At 50.7% G+C, this 18,444-nt stretch overlaps 1 protein-coding gene and 1 non-coding gene across 3 annotated transcripts in view; both read right to left on the bottom strand.

Annotated features, from left to right (window-relative positions):
* Nucleotides 1-18,053, bottom strand: part of PPP2R1A (protein phosphatase 2 scaffold subunit Aalpha) — a 32,428-nt gene extending 14,375 nt beyond the window's left edge. The window contains exons 1-6 of one of the 2 annotated variants that reach the window (XM_066271227.1): nt 17,871-18,053; nt 9,274-9,364; nt 5,249-5,349; nt 1,729-1,961; nt 594-741; nt 355-510 (exon numbers count right to left, since the gene is read on the bottom strand). In XM_066271227.1, the coding sequence (XP_066127324.1) occupies nt 355-510; nt 594-741; nt 1,729-1,961; nt 5,249-5,349; nt 9,274-9,364; nt 17,871-17,948 (807 nt within the window). In that variant the 5' untranslated portion in view covers nt 17,949-18,053. The remainder of the gene's footprint in view (nt 1-354; nt 511-593; nt 742-1,728; nt 1,962-5,248; nt 5,350-9,273; nt 9,365-17,870) is intronic. The other variant, XM_066271228.1, reaches the window with a different exon arrangement.
* TRNAT-AGU (transfer RNA threonine (anticodon AGU)) lies at nt 7,610-7,685 on the bottom strand. Its single transcript has one exon. It is a non-coding gene; the product is annotated as a tRNA-Thr (tRNA).
* Nucleotides 18,054-18,444: the final 391 nt, after the last annotated feature.

Raw genomic sequence — 18,444 nt, 5'->3', positions numbered from 1 at the left:
GCAGAGCTAGTGTGGGGACTGTGACAGCAGTTTTGGCCAACTCACAGACTACGCCACGTCTCTTGTCCAAAGAGAGCAAGTTTACTGAAGTCAGGAACGCACACGTGCCAGCCGTCTCGGGTCCTGTGGCGCTCTCTCCCACAGAACCAGAACCCAGAACCCTTCTCAACACAGTGCTTTGAGCTGCCGCTACCAACCAAGCAGGCTGGCATGTTAGGCTAGGTCCAGGAGAGTGAGCAGAGAGCACTGCTCACACACCTCCAGATTTACTGTGATGAACTCAAACCCACCCCTTCATCTCTGAGAGCCTCCGTTTACCCATGTGCGAGACACTGTCAACAGTCCCTCACTCACCTCTGTGAACTTGTCAGCTACCATGTATCGGACACGCCAAGACTTGTCCTCAGCGGCCTGGCGCAGGGTGGGCATCACCAGGGCCTCCAGGTCCTCCTGGGGCAGGAGCTGGGCAATGTTCACGCATGCCTCCACCGCTAGCAGCCGCACCGAGTCCTGGGGAGAGCATGGGACCCCGTCAGCCTTGAACTTCCCTCTGCTGTGGAGGGCCCCCCGGGGAGGGCAGGAGCGGGACCCACCTGCTCGTCGGAGGCCAGGTTGGAGAACATGGGGATGATCTCACTCTTGACGTTGTCCAGCTCCAGCACCTTGGCGAACTCCCCCAGCTTGGAGGCTGCGGCCCGCCGCACCATGGGGGTGTCATCGGAGCATAGATTTCGGAAATACCTGAGGGTCAGAATGGGGCTCAGGAGGAGTCCCTGGAACCCCAATGCAGCAGGCAATGTGGCAGAGGGGAGCAAGCAGACTGAAGTCACGCAGGTCCTGGGTTTGCCTGGTAACCTTGGGCAAGGGATCTCACTCCTGAGTCTTCCTTGACCTGTGTAATAACCTAACAGTGACAGTACCTACTCCCCAGGGTCACTGGGAGGTTTAAACGGGTTCACGGTCTGAGCATATAGCAGCCTGTCAGCACATAAGTCTGGAGACAATGGCAGATGCTGCCTGCGTTATAATGACCACATAAAACTGTGTAGCTGAGATGCTAGTCTGGGGCCAAAGGTTTTTCTTCAGCAGTGACTTCCCCTGCTGGAGATGCAGGGAGCCAAACACAGTTCCCCAGGGACCTGTGGCCAGCTGTCCAACAGCACTCTGGGTGAGTCAGGGCTCATGGCCTGGGCTTGCTGCTCAAGTATGTGGGGGTTGGTGGGTGGACGAAATCCAGAGAAGAAAAAACACATATTAATAGGAAACTTTCATCCAAATAAAACAATTTTCATTCATTCTTCTGGAAGGCAAGTCTTGCAAAGAAGTCCCTGTATCAGGCCCAGGGGCAGGAGAGCAGAGAAGGCCAAACCTAGAGAGATGGTGCATCTACCAAAGGTTCTGGAATGGGGACAGGCCTCAGACAGCATCACACAGCACCTGTGACATGCTAGACTGTTCTTTATGCAGTAATTCTTTTAAATTCTCACAAGAACCAAAGGGAGGAAAGAACTGTCATAGTTCCATTTCCTAAATGGTCAAGAGGCAGCACTTGGAGTGGAGAGCAGGTCCTTGGTGACACAGCCTCCCTGAGGGTGGGAAAGGGGGTAGGGGGTCAGGAGAGATCAGGGGTGTTTGGGACCCGGGGAGGCCTACAGGGGCTGGGATTGAGAGAAGTGGACCAGGCGGAAGGGGAGGCTGAGCTTCCCAGAAGCCCTGGCTGGGACTCACTGTCGAAGTTCCGCCTTGACGGCGCTAGACACGCGGGGATAGCAGACGGAGAAGAGGCCGCAGGCCGAAGTGCGTGAGGTGAACCAGTCGCCGCCTGCCAGCCGCTTCACCAGCGGCACAAAGTGGGCCTCCAGGTCAGACGGCGAGTGCTCGTGAGAGATGGCCCGCAAGGACTCCACGGCCTTGTCCCGAACCACCGTCTCCTCCACTGTGGCCAGCGACTCCAGGGGCGGCTACAGCACAGAGCACAGAATCAGGGGACAGCTCCCTCCTCGCCACCCCAAACCTTTCCATGTTCATTTCCTCCAAGGAACCTTCGTGTCACTCGTCCCAGCCTTCATGCAGCGTGCCATCCCTGAAGGACCACAACCAACCTCCTGAAGGGGCTTCAGTGGGATGGGTCCATGAACCTCAAAATCACATACGTCACTTTCTGAGGAGGAGGCCACAACTGTCACTAACTTCACAAAGTGAAGTAATCCTCAGGATGTTCACTGAAATGCCTATTTACCATGTGATCTAGGCAGGCCACGGTGCCACCCAGCCCCAGGGACACTGGTTCTCACGCACTGACTCTTATAAATCAGGTAAAAAAGAGGGACCCAAGACACACGCAGGCTAGTCAGAGCTATAGCCCGGCTCTGAATCAGGCCACTTGGCTTCAGGCCTACAAGGGCTGATATATACAGCTGTGGTTTCTGACCAGCGACTCTCAGGCACTGATGTTGGTGGGGGACCCTGGGGCTCACTCGGTTGGTAGGAGGAGGCCTGGCGCAATGCCCGATTGGCTCACCTCTACATGCCCAGAGCCCAGCAGAGCTCCCGACACAGGGCAGGAACTTGGTAATCACTGACCCAGTGAAGGAAGACTCAGCCTATCTTAATCTGTTCAAATAAAGGTGCAGAGGTCTGTAGTCTGAAGTCCAGTGTGGCCTGACAGGTACAAGAAGGCAGAAAGAATCACAAAGGAAAATGCGACCAGGGCGTAGGAAGGTAACAGAATGGAGCATCAAGCAAAGGTGACAGATGGGGATGACAGAGAGAGGCGAGACTGTGGCATGTAGCCTAGGGAGGACAGCCACTTCCTGGCACACCAACCATCACAACGAGAACACAGCTGGAAGAGCAAACCTGGTTTCCAAAAGTAGCCAGAAAGGACAGGGTTTAAGTATAAAAAAATTCACTTAATACGTGTTACAACATGATGGACCCTGAAGACATATGTAAATGAAAGCAGCAGTCACAGAAGACAATAAATTGCATGATTCCTATAAATGAGGCATTAGACTAGAGTAAGCAGGTTTGTAGATCCGAAAGTGAATGTATACAATACTACACTTAAAACAATTAAAATGGTCAAAATTTATGAACATTCTACCACAGTAAAATACGGGAAAACAAATAAAAAAAATTTTTTTTAATCTCATTTGCATAAAGGCTGGCATTCAGGAGGAAAAGGAAAAGGTGATGCTGGGCTGGCTCGGGACACTGGTGACGCCTGCACGCAGGTCCTGCTGTCTCTGCCAGGGTTTCGGGAGCAGGGCTGGCTCCCAGGGCTGCGGGGAGACGGGAGGTCACTGGGCTGCTGCTGGGACAGGTGCACAGGAGGCAGCCAGTGCTCACTGCTCACTAAGGGACCGGAAGTGGAACTTAGTCATCTGTCGTTAGAGCAGTGGCCTGAGGACCGGGGCTGAGTGGTAGTGGGTCACTGTAGGGACAGGTTCCCAGACTGTCCCCAGCAGGGTCACCCAAGAGGCGGCCCCCAGCACAGGGCTAAAGAATCAGACTCCAGGGCCGGGCCCAGGAAGGCGCACATTCAGGAAAAGACAAGCAATGCTCTGGCACAATGAAGACCCACTGTCACGGGCCTATCTATGGACAATAGAGGGCGAGGCTCCTGATCTGAGAACCAGTGGGGGGGAGGGGGACATGCAACTCCTAAAATCTTCTGTTATCTCCTGAGGAGAGGTCCAGACTCTCAGAGGGCTCCACCATTCCAGAAAGGCCAGGAGTTATTAATACAGGAACAATCCTGGTGCTGCAGCTGCAGAGCCCAGTGAAGTGCATTCCACTTCACCAATGCAGGGATCAGGGCAGGGCCGGGCCGGTTCCCACACCCTCTGCGTTCCCAGGGCCCACAGTCCCTCCTCACGGGTGTGGAATAAACAAATTGCACAATAATCATTCTCCATTTCTTATAACTTGTTGGAATCCAGGTTCACGGTCTCCTCCTCCCGAAAGCCTTTCCTGACAGCTCCCCGTCCCTTCTAAACTGGGTTCGGAGCCTCCTCTGGGTTCTGAGGGCCCCAGTGTCCCTTCCTCCCAGCTCTGAGCAGTTAGAAAGCAATCAGGAGCCCTCTGAGGAAAGGACAGAGGAGACAGAGTGGTTAAGAGGCAGTGGCCTGAGTTCAAATCCTGACTCCTCCTCTTTACAGCTTGGGCAATTCACTTGAACTCGCCTGTGTCTCAGTATGCCACCTGTGGACTGAAGCACGTCTCCCAGGGTCAGATGGAATGGGTTACTTGTGCCTCAGACACTTGGAACGTGTGCAATCTCACACACAACTTCCTGCGTGCCCACACAAATTAAACACATACACACAGATGCAAGCTCAGATACCAGCACTGAATGGCAATGATCAAATTTCCTTAGACTTGGGAGAAAACAAATGACCACATTTGCTGAAATTCAAGATCTGATGATTACAAGCATGTATTTTACACACCACTAAAAGGAAGAGAGGCTGCTGACGGGAACAAGTACAGAGGCCCAAGTATATATAAACTGTGTTTTTAGAAACCGTGAAATATAGAATTACTGGGGACACGATGGCCTAGTGGTCTGAGGAGCAGAGAAAACCGAGGGCCTGGACCACCTCAGGGGTGCTTTCCTCTTAGATCACAGGACTGCAGCCCTTCCCTGAGGACAATGGGAATCCTCCCTTCCCCTTTCCCAAGCAGCCGTTCCTGTCAGTACCTGCCCAATTGCTGTGTCCCTGTCACAAGCACAATGCCAGACAGGGAGGCAGTGGGGTGGAGTCTGGGGGACAGTCAAATGGACACACCTGGAATCCCAGCTCTGTCCCTTACTAGATGTGTGACCTTGGACAAGGTGCTCAGCCTCTCAGCGTATTGGTGGTTCATCTGTAGAAAGGGAGCCCTTCCAATCCCAAGAGGACACGACCACATAACATATGGCAATGACAGTAATACCCGTTAGCATTTAATATGTGCCAAGTACTGTGCTAAGGGCTTCTAAAGTCGATTATAAAGATTGGTGTTAATGACTTCCATTTACAGATGAGCAAAGGATAGCACAGAGAAGCTAAGTAGTTTTTATAAGTCACACAGTAAACGAGTGGGAGAAGCCAGCCTAACTCCTAACGCAAAGCCCTGTGTTGGATTAAGTGAATGCCCAAGGCCCACCTGTTCTGAGTATGTGACCCCAGACCCTCCAACATTCCCCGCTCCCTGACCCTCAGGGAGAAGGCAAGGGCACGTCCCCTCCTTCCAGACTCACCAGCAGGCAGTGCACGTACTCGGGGCCTCCCACCAGGGTGGTGAAAGTTCCCAGCTGCTCCGCCAGGGCCAGCAGGACCTCGTCCTCATCGTAGATGGTGTCTGTGGGACCAAGACAGACTCTGCTCCAGTACCACCTGAAGTCTGACCCCAGCCCCACAGTAACCCTAGCTGGGAGATGCAGCCTTGCTCTGCTTCCTCAAACTGTGGGTTCATACAGCCCCTGCCTCCACCAGAGCTGGCACAGAGATAGAGGCATGGGCATGAGTCAGATGTCTGGGCGCTCACGTCCCACTTCTGCCCGACTAGGAGTGGGCCACAGGGTGAGCGAGACCACCTCTCTACGCCCGTTTCTGCACATGTAAAATGGTGCTCATTGTCTCCGTCTCTCAGTGAGAGTCAGACGGCCCACGTGAGTGAGTGCGGAGCCACTGAACAGAGCTTTTTGATCTGGTCCAGCTTCCAACCTCAGCAGTATTCTTTGCCAGGAACTTCTCTCCCTTAGGCCCGAGATATTCTTCTCCATCCTTCAAGACTCAGTTCAGCTATTGCTTCTTGCAAGAGTTCCTGACCAGACCAGGGTGGGTCCTTTCTCTGGGCTCTCACCCTCCTGCTATTTTCACCAGAGTCCCTGTTATAGGAGTCCAGGGCTGGCTCCCTCCTGTGCCCCAGTGCCTGCCAGCGACCAGAGCAGTGGGAGCCCAGTCCGGGTTTGCTAAAATACCAAATAACTGTATAAGGAGAGAACGCTCTGTCCTGATGTTGAACCCAAAGGCCTTTCCTCTTCAACTCCATCCTGTCTTCCCTGAAGGGTGGGAACTACTGACCTCCATGGCAGAAGATGCTAACAATCTTAGCGTCTATGCTAGCCTAGCATAAAAACCTTGAGTTTAAGCCAGGCCTATGACAATCCAGCCAGACTACATTTCCCAGGTTCCCTTGTAGCTGGCATGGTCACATGACTATTCTCTGAACAATGGAGTGGGAGTAGTAGGTTTGAGCTCAGGGTCACCTCCTCACCACAACCTTCTTATGGTGTCACCATCGTTGCCCCCCTCTTGTGGGACTACTCCTCTTTTCTGAACTTGAAATGTAAATGCCTAAAGGCAAGTACCAAGCTCCTCTCCTCCGTCTCAGGGAACCTACATTCTGAGGTCTTTGCAACAAAACCATCGTGTATGTTCACGGCAGACCTAGGATTTCTGAGCATACTTTCCATTAGTGTTTACCTGAGTCTCAGTCTTTAAGTTGCAGGCTACTTTGCAGCCCAGTAAGAGACACACAGGTGACCTGACTCACCTTGGAGCCTACCCACGCCTCAGAAATTACGGCCAAACATGACCAACACTGGTCTCTTTAACACTGGACATTTTGTAACTAGTTTTCCTCATAATGCCTTGGAAGCTCAGAGAAGACTTTCAGCTTGTTCTGTCCAAAACAGTATCAGCTTTTCTGAAAGTTACCATTTTGAACATTTTGCAATTTCTTGAAGCCCAAAGTAAAGAAAATCTGTCACTTGGGATTACAGCAGCCCAAAGAAACTTTTCTTTTGTATTACTGGCTCCTCTTCAAGTTTATGGTTCCGAGAGTCCCTCTCATCTAGATTATTAATTTACAAGTGACTCTACAATATAATAAAGATGACACACCCATTAAACTCCCTGAATCTTCACAATGGCCCCAGTTTGTATTACATGGCTATTCCCACAGTACAGAGGAGGCACTGGAGCCCATCAGCGTGGGACAGAAGCCAGCTGTCTAGCCCTGACTGAGACTCAGGTCACCTGTGGGGACTCTGCTCATAGTTGCTGTCTCCTCAGTCCACGTCCTGTCTCGGGCCTTCTTTGGTCCACTGCCCCCTCGCTGTAATTCTGCCAGCCCATTAGGACCAGGCTATGTGGGAAGCATTTAATCCTCCCGAGCGCCCTGGGAGTTGGGTCGGACTCTCACAGGTAAGGACATGGAGGAAGGCAGGTGGTGTGGCCAATTTTGCCTCACAGAGTAGAGGTTGGTGGCACCACTGGGTTTCCAATTTTTTTTTTTTTTTGCACTTTTGCATTTTTCTGAAGCTGGAAACAGGGAGAGACAGTCAGACAGACTCCCGCATGCGCCCGACCAGGATCCACCCGGCACGCCCACCAGGGGCGCCGCTCTGCCCACCAGGGGGCGATGCTCTGCCCATCCTGGGTGTCGCCATGTTGCGACCAGAGCCACTCTAGCACCTGAGGCAGAGGCCACAGAGCCATCCTCAGCACCCGGGCCATTTTTGCTCCAATGGAGCCTTGGCTGCGGGAGGGGAAGAGAGAGACAGAGAGGAAGGCGCATCGGAGGGGTGGAGAAGCAAATGGGTGCTTCTCCTGTGTGCCCTGGCCGGGAATCGAACCCGGGTCCTCCGCACACTAGGCCGACGCTCTACCGCTGAGCCAACCGGCCAGGGCGGGTTTCCAACTTTTTATCACCCAAACAACTTTTTAACCACTTTAGCTTTTCTGCACCACACCCCCGTCCCCTGCTGTCTCAGAGGTTATCACTATCTCAGCATTTGAAGGCTCTCAAGTCTCTCCAACAGCTCACCTGTGAAGCCACCTAGTTAGGGGCCATGTGCTCAGTGTCATGTGTGCCAATGCTGACTTCTCACGTGGCACCCGGAACAGACACACCTGTGATTCTGAGTCAGAGCTGTGTCACTGTGGGCAAGTCCCTGTCCTTTACGCCTCACTTTCCCCTGTGTAAAATGAGGAAGGGACAACAAGCCATGTCCCCCTTTTTCCCCCGGGATTGTCACTAGGTCTGAGAGAGAAGACTGGATGAGAAGGAGTTCATTAAGGACAAAGCTCTGTGTGACTTTGTGGCTTTAGCTGCAGTATTAATTAGTATAAAGTTGTAACATGAATAATAGGAAGAGGACTTGCTAGCAGTTGGTGTCAGACACCGTCCTCAGTGCTGCGTCCACACTGCAAACACCAGAGCGCTCAGGGTACTCGCTAACGTGTAAGCAGCATGCACACAGGCTGGGCACCGGGACAGCATTCTACGTGGCATTGTATTTACTCTTCCTGGCACATTATAGTATTCTTTTTTTAATTTTTTTATTTTATTTATTGATTTTATGGAGACAGGAGAGAAGAGTTGGGAGGAAGAGGAACTATCACTTCACAGTTGCTTCACTTTAGTAGTTCACTGACTGTTTGTTAAATGTGCCTTGACCAGGCAAGCCCAGGGTTTCAAACTGGCATCCTCAGCGTTCCAGGTTGACGCTCTATTCACTGCGCCAACACACACCAGACTACATTATACTATTATGCCCACTTCACACATGAAGAATCAGAGGCAGATTTGAAATACCTCACCTGACGACACACAACCAGAAAGAGGTAGAGCTTGGATTGGAACCCAGGCAGTCAGGTCCCCAAGCCATTCATCAAAGCTGAGAGTCTGGAGGCAGCATGACTAGGTAATATGCCCTCCGAGTCACCTCCTGTATGACGTTGGGCAACTGACTTCATCTCTTCATGCCTCAGTTTCTTCATCCAAAAATTGGGGGCAGTCTTACCTACCTTAGGAATTGCTGTGGGGTTAACTTGGATAATGATGGTGAATTACACTGAGCACAAGCACTGTTCTGGGGACTCTAGCTGAATTAACTCAATCCTCACAAGAAAGGGTTGAGTACAGTGCCTGGTATGGGCAGGCATACAGTAATATTAGTGGTTATTGTTATTATTATGTGTTCATCCCCATTTGTACATAAAAACTATATGAGAGTGAAGTAACTAGTCTAGGTCACCAGCTTCTAATGATCGGAGCTGCAATTCACACCTGCCTCCAGACCCCTGTCCCCAATTCCTACCCCTACCATTCCAGATCATTCCCTCAAAGGATTGCACATCTCCTCATAGCCCCTGAGAACCCACAGTGCCTAGTGCAGGGAAGACACTTGCAAGCGACCTGTTACATCCACAGTGAGGCTCCCACCCAGAAGGCTCCGCCACACCCCGCCTGGGCCCCATGAGTGCATCTCGTTACCTGTGAGAAAGGGCAGAAGCTCACTACGGGTCCTGTCCACCCCGAGGGCCAAGGCGATTGTGGACAGCTTCTTGATGCTGTTGAGGCGAAGCTAACGAAAACAAGAAAAGGAGGGGAGAATGTTAGCAGGCCCTGACTTAAGAAAATCCAACAGCACCCGCAACTAAGTATGTGTGAAGAGGCCAAATAATAACTTGGCAAACACCTAGCAAGTTACTCTGTGACCTTGAGTCATTACGTTACCATGGGAGAGACAGCCTCAGCTAAGCATCTTTAGGGTCTCACTGAGCAAACTAACACCTGCTCAGCAGCACTTTCCAAGACCATTCTGTGGAAACTCATACTCCCCCACTCCCTAGCCCTCTGCTCTCGCCTCCCTCTTGTACTTGGCACCTCTGGATACACTGCACACCACACTCCAACAGCGGCAGCCAGCACAGCACAGCACAGCTACTCTGTGCCAGTCCCTAGGCTGGGCGCTCCCTCACACGGTCTTTAACTCTCACAAGCCTGAGGCCACGGTGTTATAAGCCCCATTCTACAGAGAAGGAAACAGGCTCAGGAAGCAAGTACCTTCTAAGGGTCATGCAGCTCAGATGGTACAAAGCAGGGATTGAAACTAATAGTGGGCTAATAGTGATGATAATGGATCAGACAGTATTATGACAGCACTGGTATAACAAACAGGAGCAGCATCAGCAGTAGTAGTAACACCACTAGTGTGAAGAGAAAGAAGAGAAAGAACCCTGCCACTAGTGTAACGGGTTGAATAGTGGCCCCCAAAAAGACACTTCCCTGTCCTAAACCCAGTAATTGTGAATGTGAAGACAGGGTCTTTGCAGATGTAATCAAGTAAGTATCTCAGGATGAGGTCCTCCTAAATTTTGGGGGGATCTTGTGAAGTAACAGAGAAACATCTCTGGATGCTGGCACAGGGCTCCCAAAGCCCTAAGTCCCTGAGTGACAGGAATGTCTTTTGTTCTGGGGCGGTGACTGTGGGTGGGCTCCCGGATGGGGCCGCTCACCTAAAAGCCCAGGCCATGATTAGAAGCTTGGAACTTTCAACCATATCCTCCATTCTCCAAAGAGGGGCTGGGGACTGAGTTACTGGTTGATCAAGCCTACACAATGAAGCCTCTATAAAAATTCCCAATGAGGGGGTTCGCGAGCATCCAAGTGGGTGAACATGACCAAGCACCAGAAGGGGGACACGCTCCGACTCTACAGGGACAGAAGCTCCACTCCAGACATTATAGACCTCAGCCTATTATCTTCTATCTGGCTGCTCACCTGCACCCCTTGCTGTGTAAGAAACTGGTAAATGTATTTCCCTGAGTTCTGTGTGCTGTTCTACCAAATCATCCAATCCAAGGAGGGGGTCAGGAAACCTTTAAATTGTGGCCAAGTCAGGCAGAAGTTGTGGGCAGCCTGAGGACTTGTCATTGGCATCTAAAGTGTGTGCATGTTGGGAAGGGGCAGGCCCGTGGGACTGAGCCCTTAGCTTGTGGCCTACTTTGGTTAGTGTCAGAACTGAACTGTACGGCACCCAGGCAGTGTCACAGAGAATGGCTGGGTGAGGGGAACTCCCCACATCGGGAGTCAGAAATTGTGTGTGGCCATGTGTGAGAGTCAAGGAGACATAGAGAAGAACGAGTTTCCTCTACACAGCTGTAAATCCAATGAGTGTCCTCAGGCAGAAAGAAGACAGAGACCCACAGAGGGAAAGGTGAGATGAAAATGGAGGGAGACATCAGGGGATGCACCCACAAGCCAAGGAACACCAAGAACTGCCAGCAGTCACCAGAAGCTAGGAGAGGGGCACGACCTTCCTCAGAGCTTCCAGTTGGGACCTCATGACATCCTCTGGAAGTGAGAAAGGTGAACACGACTGACAGCCCCTTTCAGCACTGTGCAAAGAGGCTCAGAGGGGCAGAGACCTGTCCAGGTAAGCACTGAGAGAGCGAGGACCCTGACCCAGCTCTAACGGCACGGCTGACTGTGACCTCTGCTTCCCGGACCTTGTTTCTCTACCTTGACAGTGGGGCCTGGAAGGAAAAGCAGAACAAGAAAGGACTGGGGCCCCCCCTCAACCTGTCCTTTCCCCAGGCCTCAGGCTACTGTGAAGAGTTGTGTCAGTGACTGGGGTGCAATACATCAAGTAGGTTCCCTTGTCCAAGGGTTTAAAAATCTCTTTGAGATCACAGACAATGAAGACAATCTGATTAAATGTTATCATGGCCTTCCCCACACCCAGTTTCGTACAGCATCACTAGGTTTTTAGACTACCTGGGCTTGAAGTGGTCCAAAAACTCACCTTCCTGACGGCAGAAAAACCTTAACGAGATTTAAGTATTGCAAGACCGGCAACTTATTTTCAACCAAAGAATAAAATGTATAAAGAGATTAAAAAAACAAAAAACTAAACATGATGAACACTAACAGTGGACCTGGACTGTTAAGTGTGTGTGTGTATTTGTGTGCGTGTATATATGCTCATTGTACTAGCTCAAGAGTCAGCACACCCCTTCTGTAAATTACCATATAGTATTTTCAGCTTTGCGGACCACCAGGTCTGTCCCAACCACCCAACTGTGTCCTTACATCACAAAAGCAGCCACAGAACCAGACAACATGTAAACAAATGGGTATGACTGTGTTCCAATAAAACAACTTCTACTTGCAAAAGCAGACAGCAGGCTGGATATGGCCCATAAGCAGCAGTTTGCCGGCTCTTGTTCTAGTCTTTCAGTGTTCTGTATGTTTGCAGTTTTCCATGATGAAATATGAGGTGGGGAAGCAGTGACTTAGTGACCTATTTCTTTCCTGTCACCTCCAAGCTGGGTCTGTGGGTTCTTCTGACAGCTGGACTAGGGGGAAATGTATACACGGGTCAGGGCCACAACAGGTGAGCAGCAGCCCTGAGGACTGATGTGACAGAGAATCTCATGATCACGAGGTCAGTGGCAACAGCAGCTAACATTTATCGGATGTTTACTGTGCTTGGCAGCATTCAAGGGCTTGACATGGATAATTTGCACATTTAATCCTCAGAACTCTGCTCTGAGATAGCTGTTATTCCCAGAATCCTCTTTTCAGAGGCAAGGACACTGATTCAGGGAAGCTGTCACTTGCTGGAAAGCGGCGGGCCAGGACCAGAAGCCATGTGCCTTGGCACTGTAACCTCCACATCATAATGTCACAAAAGGAGGATGCCCCAGGGGTGGACCCCCGAGAATCAGGCCGTCTTTGCCCTGGTGGAGAGCCCTCTTCCTTCCACAGCCATCCTTGGAGATGCGCTTTGGGTTGCGTTAAAACTGTCTGCTGGTCTCTTCAGTGTAGACAGCACCATTAACACTTAAGAAAGGCAGCACGGGTGCTCTGGATCGCACTGCCCATGTTCAAGGCTGAGCTGCTTTACATATTAGCTGTGGGGTCTGAGGCTACATTTTGCATCTTTCTGAGCCTCAACTTAATTTTTCTGTGAAATGGGGTTATAATCCCTATTCTCATAAGGTTACTATCAGTATAAAGTGACAATACTGGCATACCCTAGCACCAGAGGTAGATACTGTATTCCCTCATGTATAAGAGGCACATTTCCCCCCAAAAGTTTGGCGTCTAAAAACTAGGTGTGTCTTATACAGTGGTTGTAGATTTTTTAATTTGCATTTCCCGCTTTTTTGTGTCTTTGCGCTCATTGTTGAAGATAGTGATTCGTCATCAGACACCGATGACGACAAGCTAATGGATGGGAATTCTGACAGAGATAAGGAGTTGTATGAATTTTATGATGAATAAAACTTGAGTTCAGTAACTTTATGTAATACTTTTTTTTTCAAATTTCAGGCCCCCAAATTAAAGTGCGTCTTATACATGGGAAAGTCTTATACATGGGGAAATATAGTAAATAATGGCACTGTAGCCACCTCATCCTGTTGACAAGTGTCGTGGTTTTGTTTGGCCACCAAAAAAGGCACGAGTAATAGATGGCTAGCTGTCCACCATCGCTTTTCTCTTCTCCCATACTAGTAACAGAACAGACAGCAAATATTTCCATGGTGCATACTGTATACCAGGCACTGTGCTCGGTGTGTCAGTGTTTTAACTCATTTGATCCTCACAACAACCTCATGAGGTAAATATAGGATCACCCATTTTATGGCAGAGAAAACAAAGGTACAGAAGATTAAGAAACCTCACACACTTGTAGGTGGCAGACTTGGGATCTGAACCCCAGCCAGGTGGCTCTTAACCAGTAATCACCACTAGCAATCTGTACTTGTTTTTTTGACGAGAGAACAGGGTAGGGGGATAGACAGGAACAGACAGGAAGGGAGAGATATGAGAAGCATCAATTCTTCATTGCAGCACCTTCATTGATTGCTCTCATGTGCCTTGCTGGGGAGATGGGGGACTCCAGCCAAGCCAATGACCCCTTACTCAAGCCAGTGACCTTGGACTTCAAGCCAGCGACCATGGGTCATGTCTATGATCCCATGCTCAAACCAGCGACCCCACGCTCAAGCTGGCGACCTGGTCCTCAGTGTCCCAGGCCAATACTCTATCCACTGCACCACCACCTGGTCAGGCTGTACTTGTTTTTATTGGGGAGGCTGTCATGGACTCTTTTAGCAGGTTTAATAACAACCACAATATTAAAATTGTGAAGAGGTGAGCATACACAAAGTATCTGCAATGGCTGAAATGAGATAGGTCTTAAAGCAAGACCTTATAATGTCCTCCTGTAATACTAGAGTTTATAACAGAAGGGAAGTTAAATTTGAGTTAGAGGTTAGTGAAAATAAAGATGTGATTCTTCTCATCCATATTCATGGACCTGCCCTGGAAATATACAAGGGCCCTGGTTAGGAGGTCCTGCACTGCTGCTTCTTAACTTTTGGCTTTCAGCTGTGCTCATGACCCTACCTCACCCACCCCCAAGAAAAGGTATTTCCAAATCACCTTTGCATCTGAATGTCACTATGAGACTAACATCCGGCCAATAAAATCCAAGTGGGAATGGCACGTGTGACTTCTAGGGAGTGTCCTTATGGGGAGATCAGGTCACAGCCTTGTCCCCTCCTTTCTGTCTGGAATGGGGCTGTGACTGCTGGGGCTTTAGCAGCCATCATAGGACCTTGAGGTAACTTGGGGGATGGGGGAGGGCAGAATGAAGGACATACAAGCCTGGGACCCTACCACAGAGTGCCATACCAGATTGAACTGCCAGACTTTTTTTTTAATTGCTTGATTTTAGAGAAACAGAAAGAGGAAAGAGGGGTAGGGTGGGGAAGCATTCATTTGTTGTTCTACTTAATTGTGCATTCACTGGCTGCTTCCCATATGTGCCCTGGCCAGGGATCGAACCTGCAAACCTTGGCATTTCTGAACAATGCTCTAACTGACTGAGCTACACGGCCAGGGCCACCACCAGACTTTCTGATCATGAGTTAGAAATAAACTTCAAGATCATTTAAGCCTCATTTGCTTAGAGTTTTCCTATTACTTACAGCCAAACCCAATCCCAGCTAACTCTGGACATGACCTAGTTCTGGACAAAGAGATGTAAGAGCAAGTCAGCTGAAGCGCTTCCAGGAAAGATTTTCCTCCTTGACAAAAAGGAGGACAAGAACCTCTGTCTTAGAATGTCCCCTGCTTTTAGCAAGGACATCAGGACAGTAGATGCTGCAGCAAGCTTGTGACCACAGGAAGCAGGTGAAAAGAGTGGACTCTGACCCAATTCTGTAATATCCTTGTTAGTAATCAAGGTAAAAATGTTCCCTTTACTTGTTTAAGTAACTACTGCTTGGGTTCTCTGTAACATTTCTGACAGAGCAGTTATTAAAATCAGTAAGAAACCTTACCATTCAAAGAGTACTTACTATTTATGAAGCTTAGGACTTAACACACATTGTAATTCTTGTAATAAACCCATGAAGCAGATACCACCTTTGCATGTATTTTACAGAGAGGGAAATGCAGGTCACCTAGTGAATTCGTCATAGAGCCTGGAATTTGAACCCATGTTCCTCACCAGCATCCTACAACTTCTTTTCTGGTTTAAACTCAGGGAAACTTATTTTTAAGTTCTGCTTCAACACATCCCCAGGCACTCTGGGGATATATAAAAAGAAGCTGGAGCCTGTCACATCCTACTTCTGAGATGTGGACACAGGCATGCTGTTGCAAGATCTTAGTAGCTACTGTGTCTTTACATAGTTGACATCTCATTTAATCCTCACAATAACCTGGCCCAGTGTGTTTTCCATTCTTTTTTCTCCACTTAACAAGAAAACAAAGGTCCAAAAGGGTTGAGTAACTTGAAACACGGCAGTCTCTGACATACCTCCTCCCACAGCACTGCCTCTTGGGTGTCTCTTCCAGGCCTAGGCTTTCCGTTGCGGATGGAGCAAGGGACCACAAACCCAGAAATACAGGCAGCCTACAGAAGGTGGAACAGGCAAGGAAAGAGACTCTCCCTTACAGACTCTAAGAAGGAAGCAGCCTTATCAACACCTAGAATTTAGCCCAGTGAAACCCGTCAGAGTTTGGACTCCCAGAACTGTAGGATGATCACCTGGCATTCTTTTAAGCCACTAAATTTGCCTCAGGAGTTTCCCATACCAGGGTCTCTCTCAATCTCATCACAGTGGACATTTTGGGCAGATAATTCTTTGCTGTGGGGGCTGTCCTGTGAAGTGTAGAAGGTTTGGCAGCTTTCCTGACCTCTATTCACTGGATATCAGTCACACTTCCCCAGTGTGACAACCCAAAATGTCTCCAGACAATACCAACTGTTCCCTGGTGGGCAGAACTATTGCCATCACCTGTCTGCTCTCTCTTCCTGGCAGGCTCTTCCCAGCTTCTTCCTGGGGCTGGGTCCTTCTCCTGGTCCTAGCTTCAACTGCATCCTCAGAGGAGCCTCCCCTGACTGGCCCACTTCATGCCCGCGATGAACTCTGCCCAGACAGCCTCCGGGTTGCTTCCCTGGCCTCCTTCAGGTCTTGGCTCAAACATCATCTTCTCAGCAAGGCCTTCCTTGATCACTCTTGAAAACTACCCTCCCCAACCGTCTTCATTTTTCTCCTTAGTCTTTCTCCCCATCTAACAGACAACACACTTTACTGATTGTCTTGTATCACATTTCCCCTCACTACAAGGTAAGCTTCTCCAGACCAGGTTTTGTTTATCTGATTCCCTGCTGCATACCCATCCCTAGACCAGTGTCCGACACAAAGTAGAGGTCCCCAAAATATTTACCGAGTCACTATCACAACATCCTGCTGTTTCCCTACCATCACTTCTCACACGTGTTATTACTCTCTTCAGCTCTGTTTCACATCTGTCTCCGGTGTAGCAACTGATGTCACCACTATATCCTCAGCACTAGACCTGCCCTGTGGCAGGTGTTCAAGGAGCAAATGAGTTCACAAGCAGCCCTATGAACCAGACAACTACCTGCACTGGAGAGCAGAGGAAACCAAGGCTCACTGAGCTGAACCAACCTGCCTGTGTCAATCCGCCAGTGGAAGAGCCGGCCATACAACCACAGCCTGTGACTCCGGAACCAGACTGACAGACCCAGAACCTCCGTGGCTGGGCCCAGGGCGACTTCATTTTATATATAGGGAAACTGAGGCCCAAAGGGCAAATGGGGCCCATTCGGTGATTAAAGCTAACATTTATTAGGCTCTCAAAAGAGGCCATACACTGTTCTATTATACTTGGTTTATTAACTCGTTCAGTCCCTCACAGCCGCAACCCCCACCCCCAGAGGCCAGGACTATCATCAGTCTATATTTTTTGGAAAGCCGAGGCCCAGAGCAGTGAAGTAACCTGCCCAAGGTCACACGGCAGGTGAGGAGGTGTAGTTGGGTGGGCATACCGTGCACTCCTAACTCTTCTCCATCCCTCGAGGGCCGGGCTCAGGGACCCGAGCCTCCCTGTCCCCACTCACCAGAACGGAGACAGCACGCTTAGTAAGCTGCCCATGCTCCGGACCATGGGAGGGTCCCAGAACACGGGTGGGGTTCCACCTCTTAATTTGTTCCTACATTAACTCCTTAAAGGTGGGATGTCTTGGCCTCCCTCCCCCAAACGGAACCGGAACGGTGGGAAGGAAATGGAAAGGCGGCCTTTACTTCACCTCTCAGTTCCCATTGGGGAAGCCCACCCCAGAGCGCTGAGACCCAGCCACCGAAACCCAGAAAGGAGAAAACTTCCCCAGGTGCCACCAATCCGGCGGCCCCTCCCCTACTCGGCCGCAGCCCCAAGGAAAGCCTGAGCCCTCCTCTCCCCATTTGGCCGGGCGGCCGGCCGACTCCCGGCCGGGCGGCGGCCTCCCAGGCCCCGGGGCCGCGCGCACTTGGCAGGCCTGGGACCCTCCGGGTTCGCCCTCGCTCCCGCCCTCCGCTGGACCGACGCCCAATCCTGGGAGCCTTCTCATCCAGTCCAGGGAGCCGGAGAGATGAGAGATGGACGCTGATTGGCCGACACGACCTTCCGCCAGCGAACACAGAGCCTTTTCCGCGAGGGCCGCCCGTGTCCCCTGGGGGTCCTCCATCCCGCCTTCCCCAAGTCTCCCGTGGTCTCCGGACCTGAACATCCTCATTGCGGAGCTCGTCTATGAGCACAGCGATGGGGTAGAGAGAGTCGTCGCCGTCGGCTGCCGCCATCTTGGCTCCGTCCCGTTCCTGTCAGACTGCGGCCAGCGCCGTGCTGAATACGGCTAGGGAGGGGCAGAGCGGGAGGAGGAGGAGGAGAAAAGGCGGCGAGGGGGCTTCCGAGCCACTCTACAGGGGCTGCCCCGTAGTCATTGGTCGCCCTACGTCTAGCCGAGCCGCGTTTCTTTGGTCCGGACACAAGGTCCCGCCCAGTGACCATTTGCTATTGGTCGGAGGGACGCAGTTAGCCTTGCCGGAGCCAAAAAAGGTGGTGTAGGAAACGGAAGTGCGTAATATCTCAGCGACCATCATTGTACCCGCCTACGTTGCTACTAACAACAGCCAAGACGAGCAGTTGTTTCTAGCCAATAAATGGCAGGATTGGGAGGAGTCGAAGCCTGTCCTTCGAGTCCTGCAGAAAGCTTCTGCGCGTGCGTCACTGGGACTGAGGCTGTCAGATGGAGAAACAGTCTACAGGTTTTGGGTTGTGAGGCCTTGGCTCGTTCGG

This window comes from Saccopteryx bilineata, chromosome 3 (assembly GCF_036850765.1).
Source record: "Saccopteryx bilineata isolate mSacBil1 chromosome 3, mSacBil1_pri_phased_curated, whole genome shotgun sequence".
Taxonomy (NCBI): domain Eukaryota; kingdom Metazoa; phylum Chordata; class Mammalia; order Chiroptera; family Emballonuridae; genus Saccopteryx; species Saccopteryx bilineata.
The sequence above is the reverse complement of the archived record's forward strand: the minus strand, read 5'-3'. Positions and strand labels throughout refer to the sequence as shown.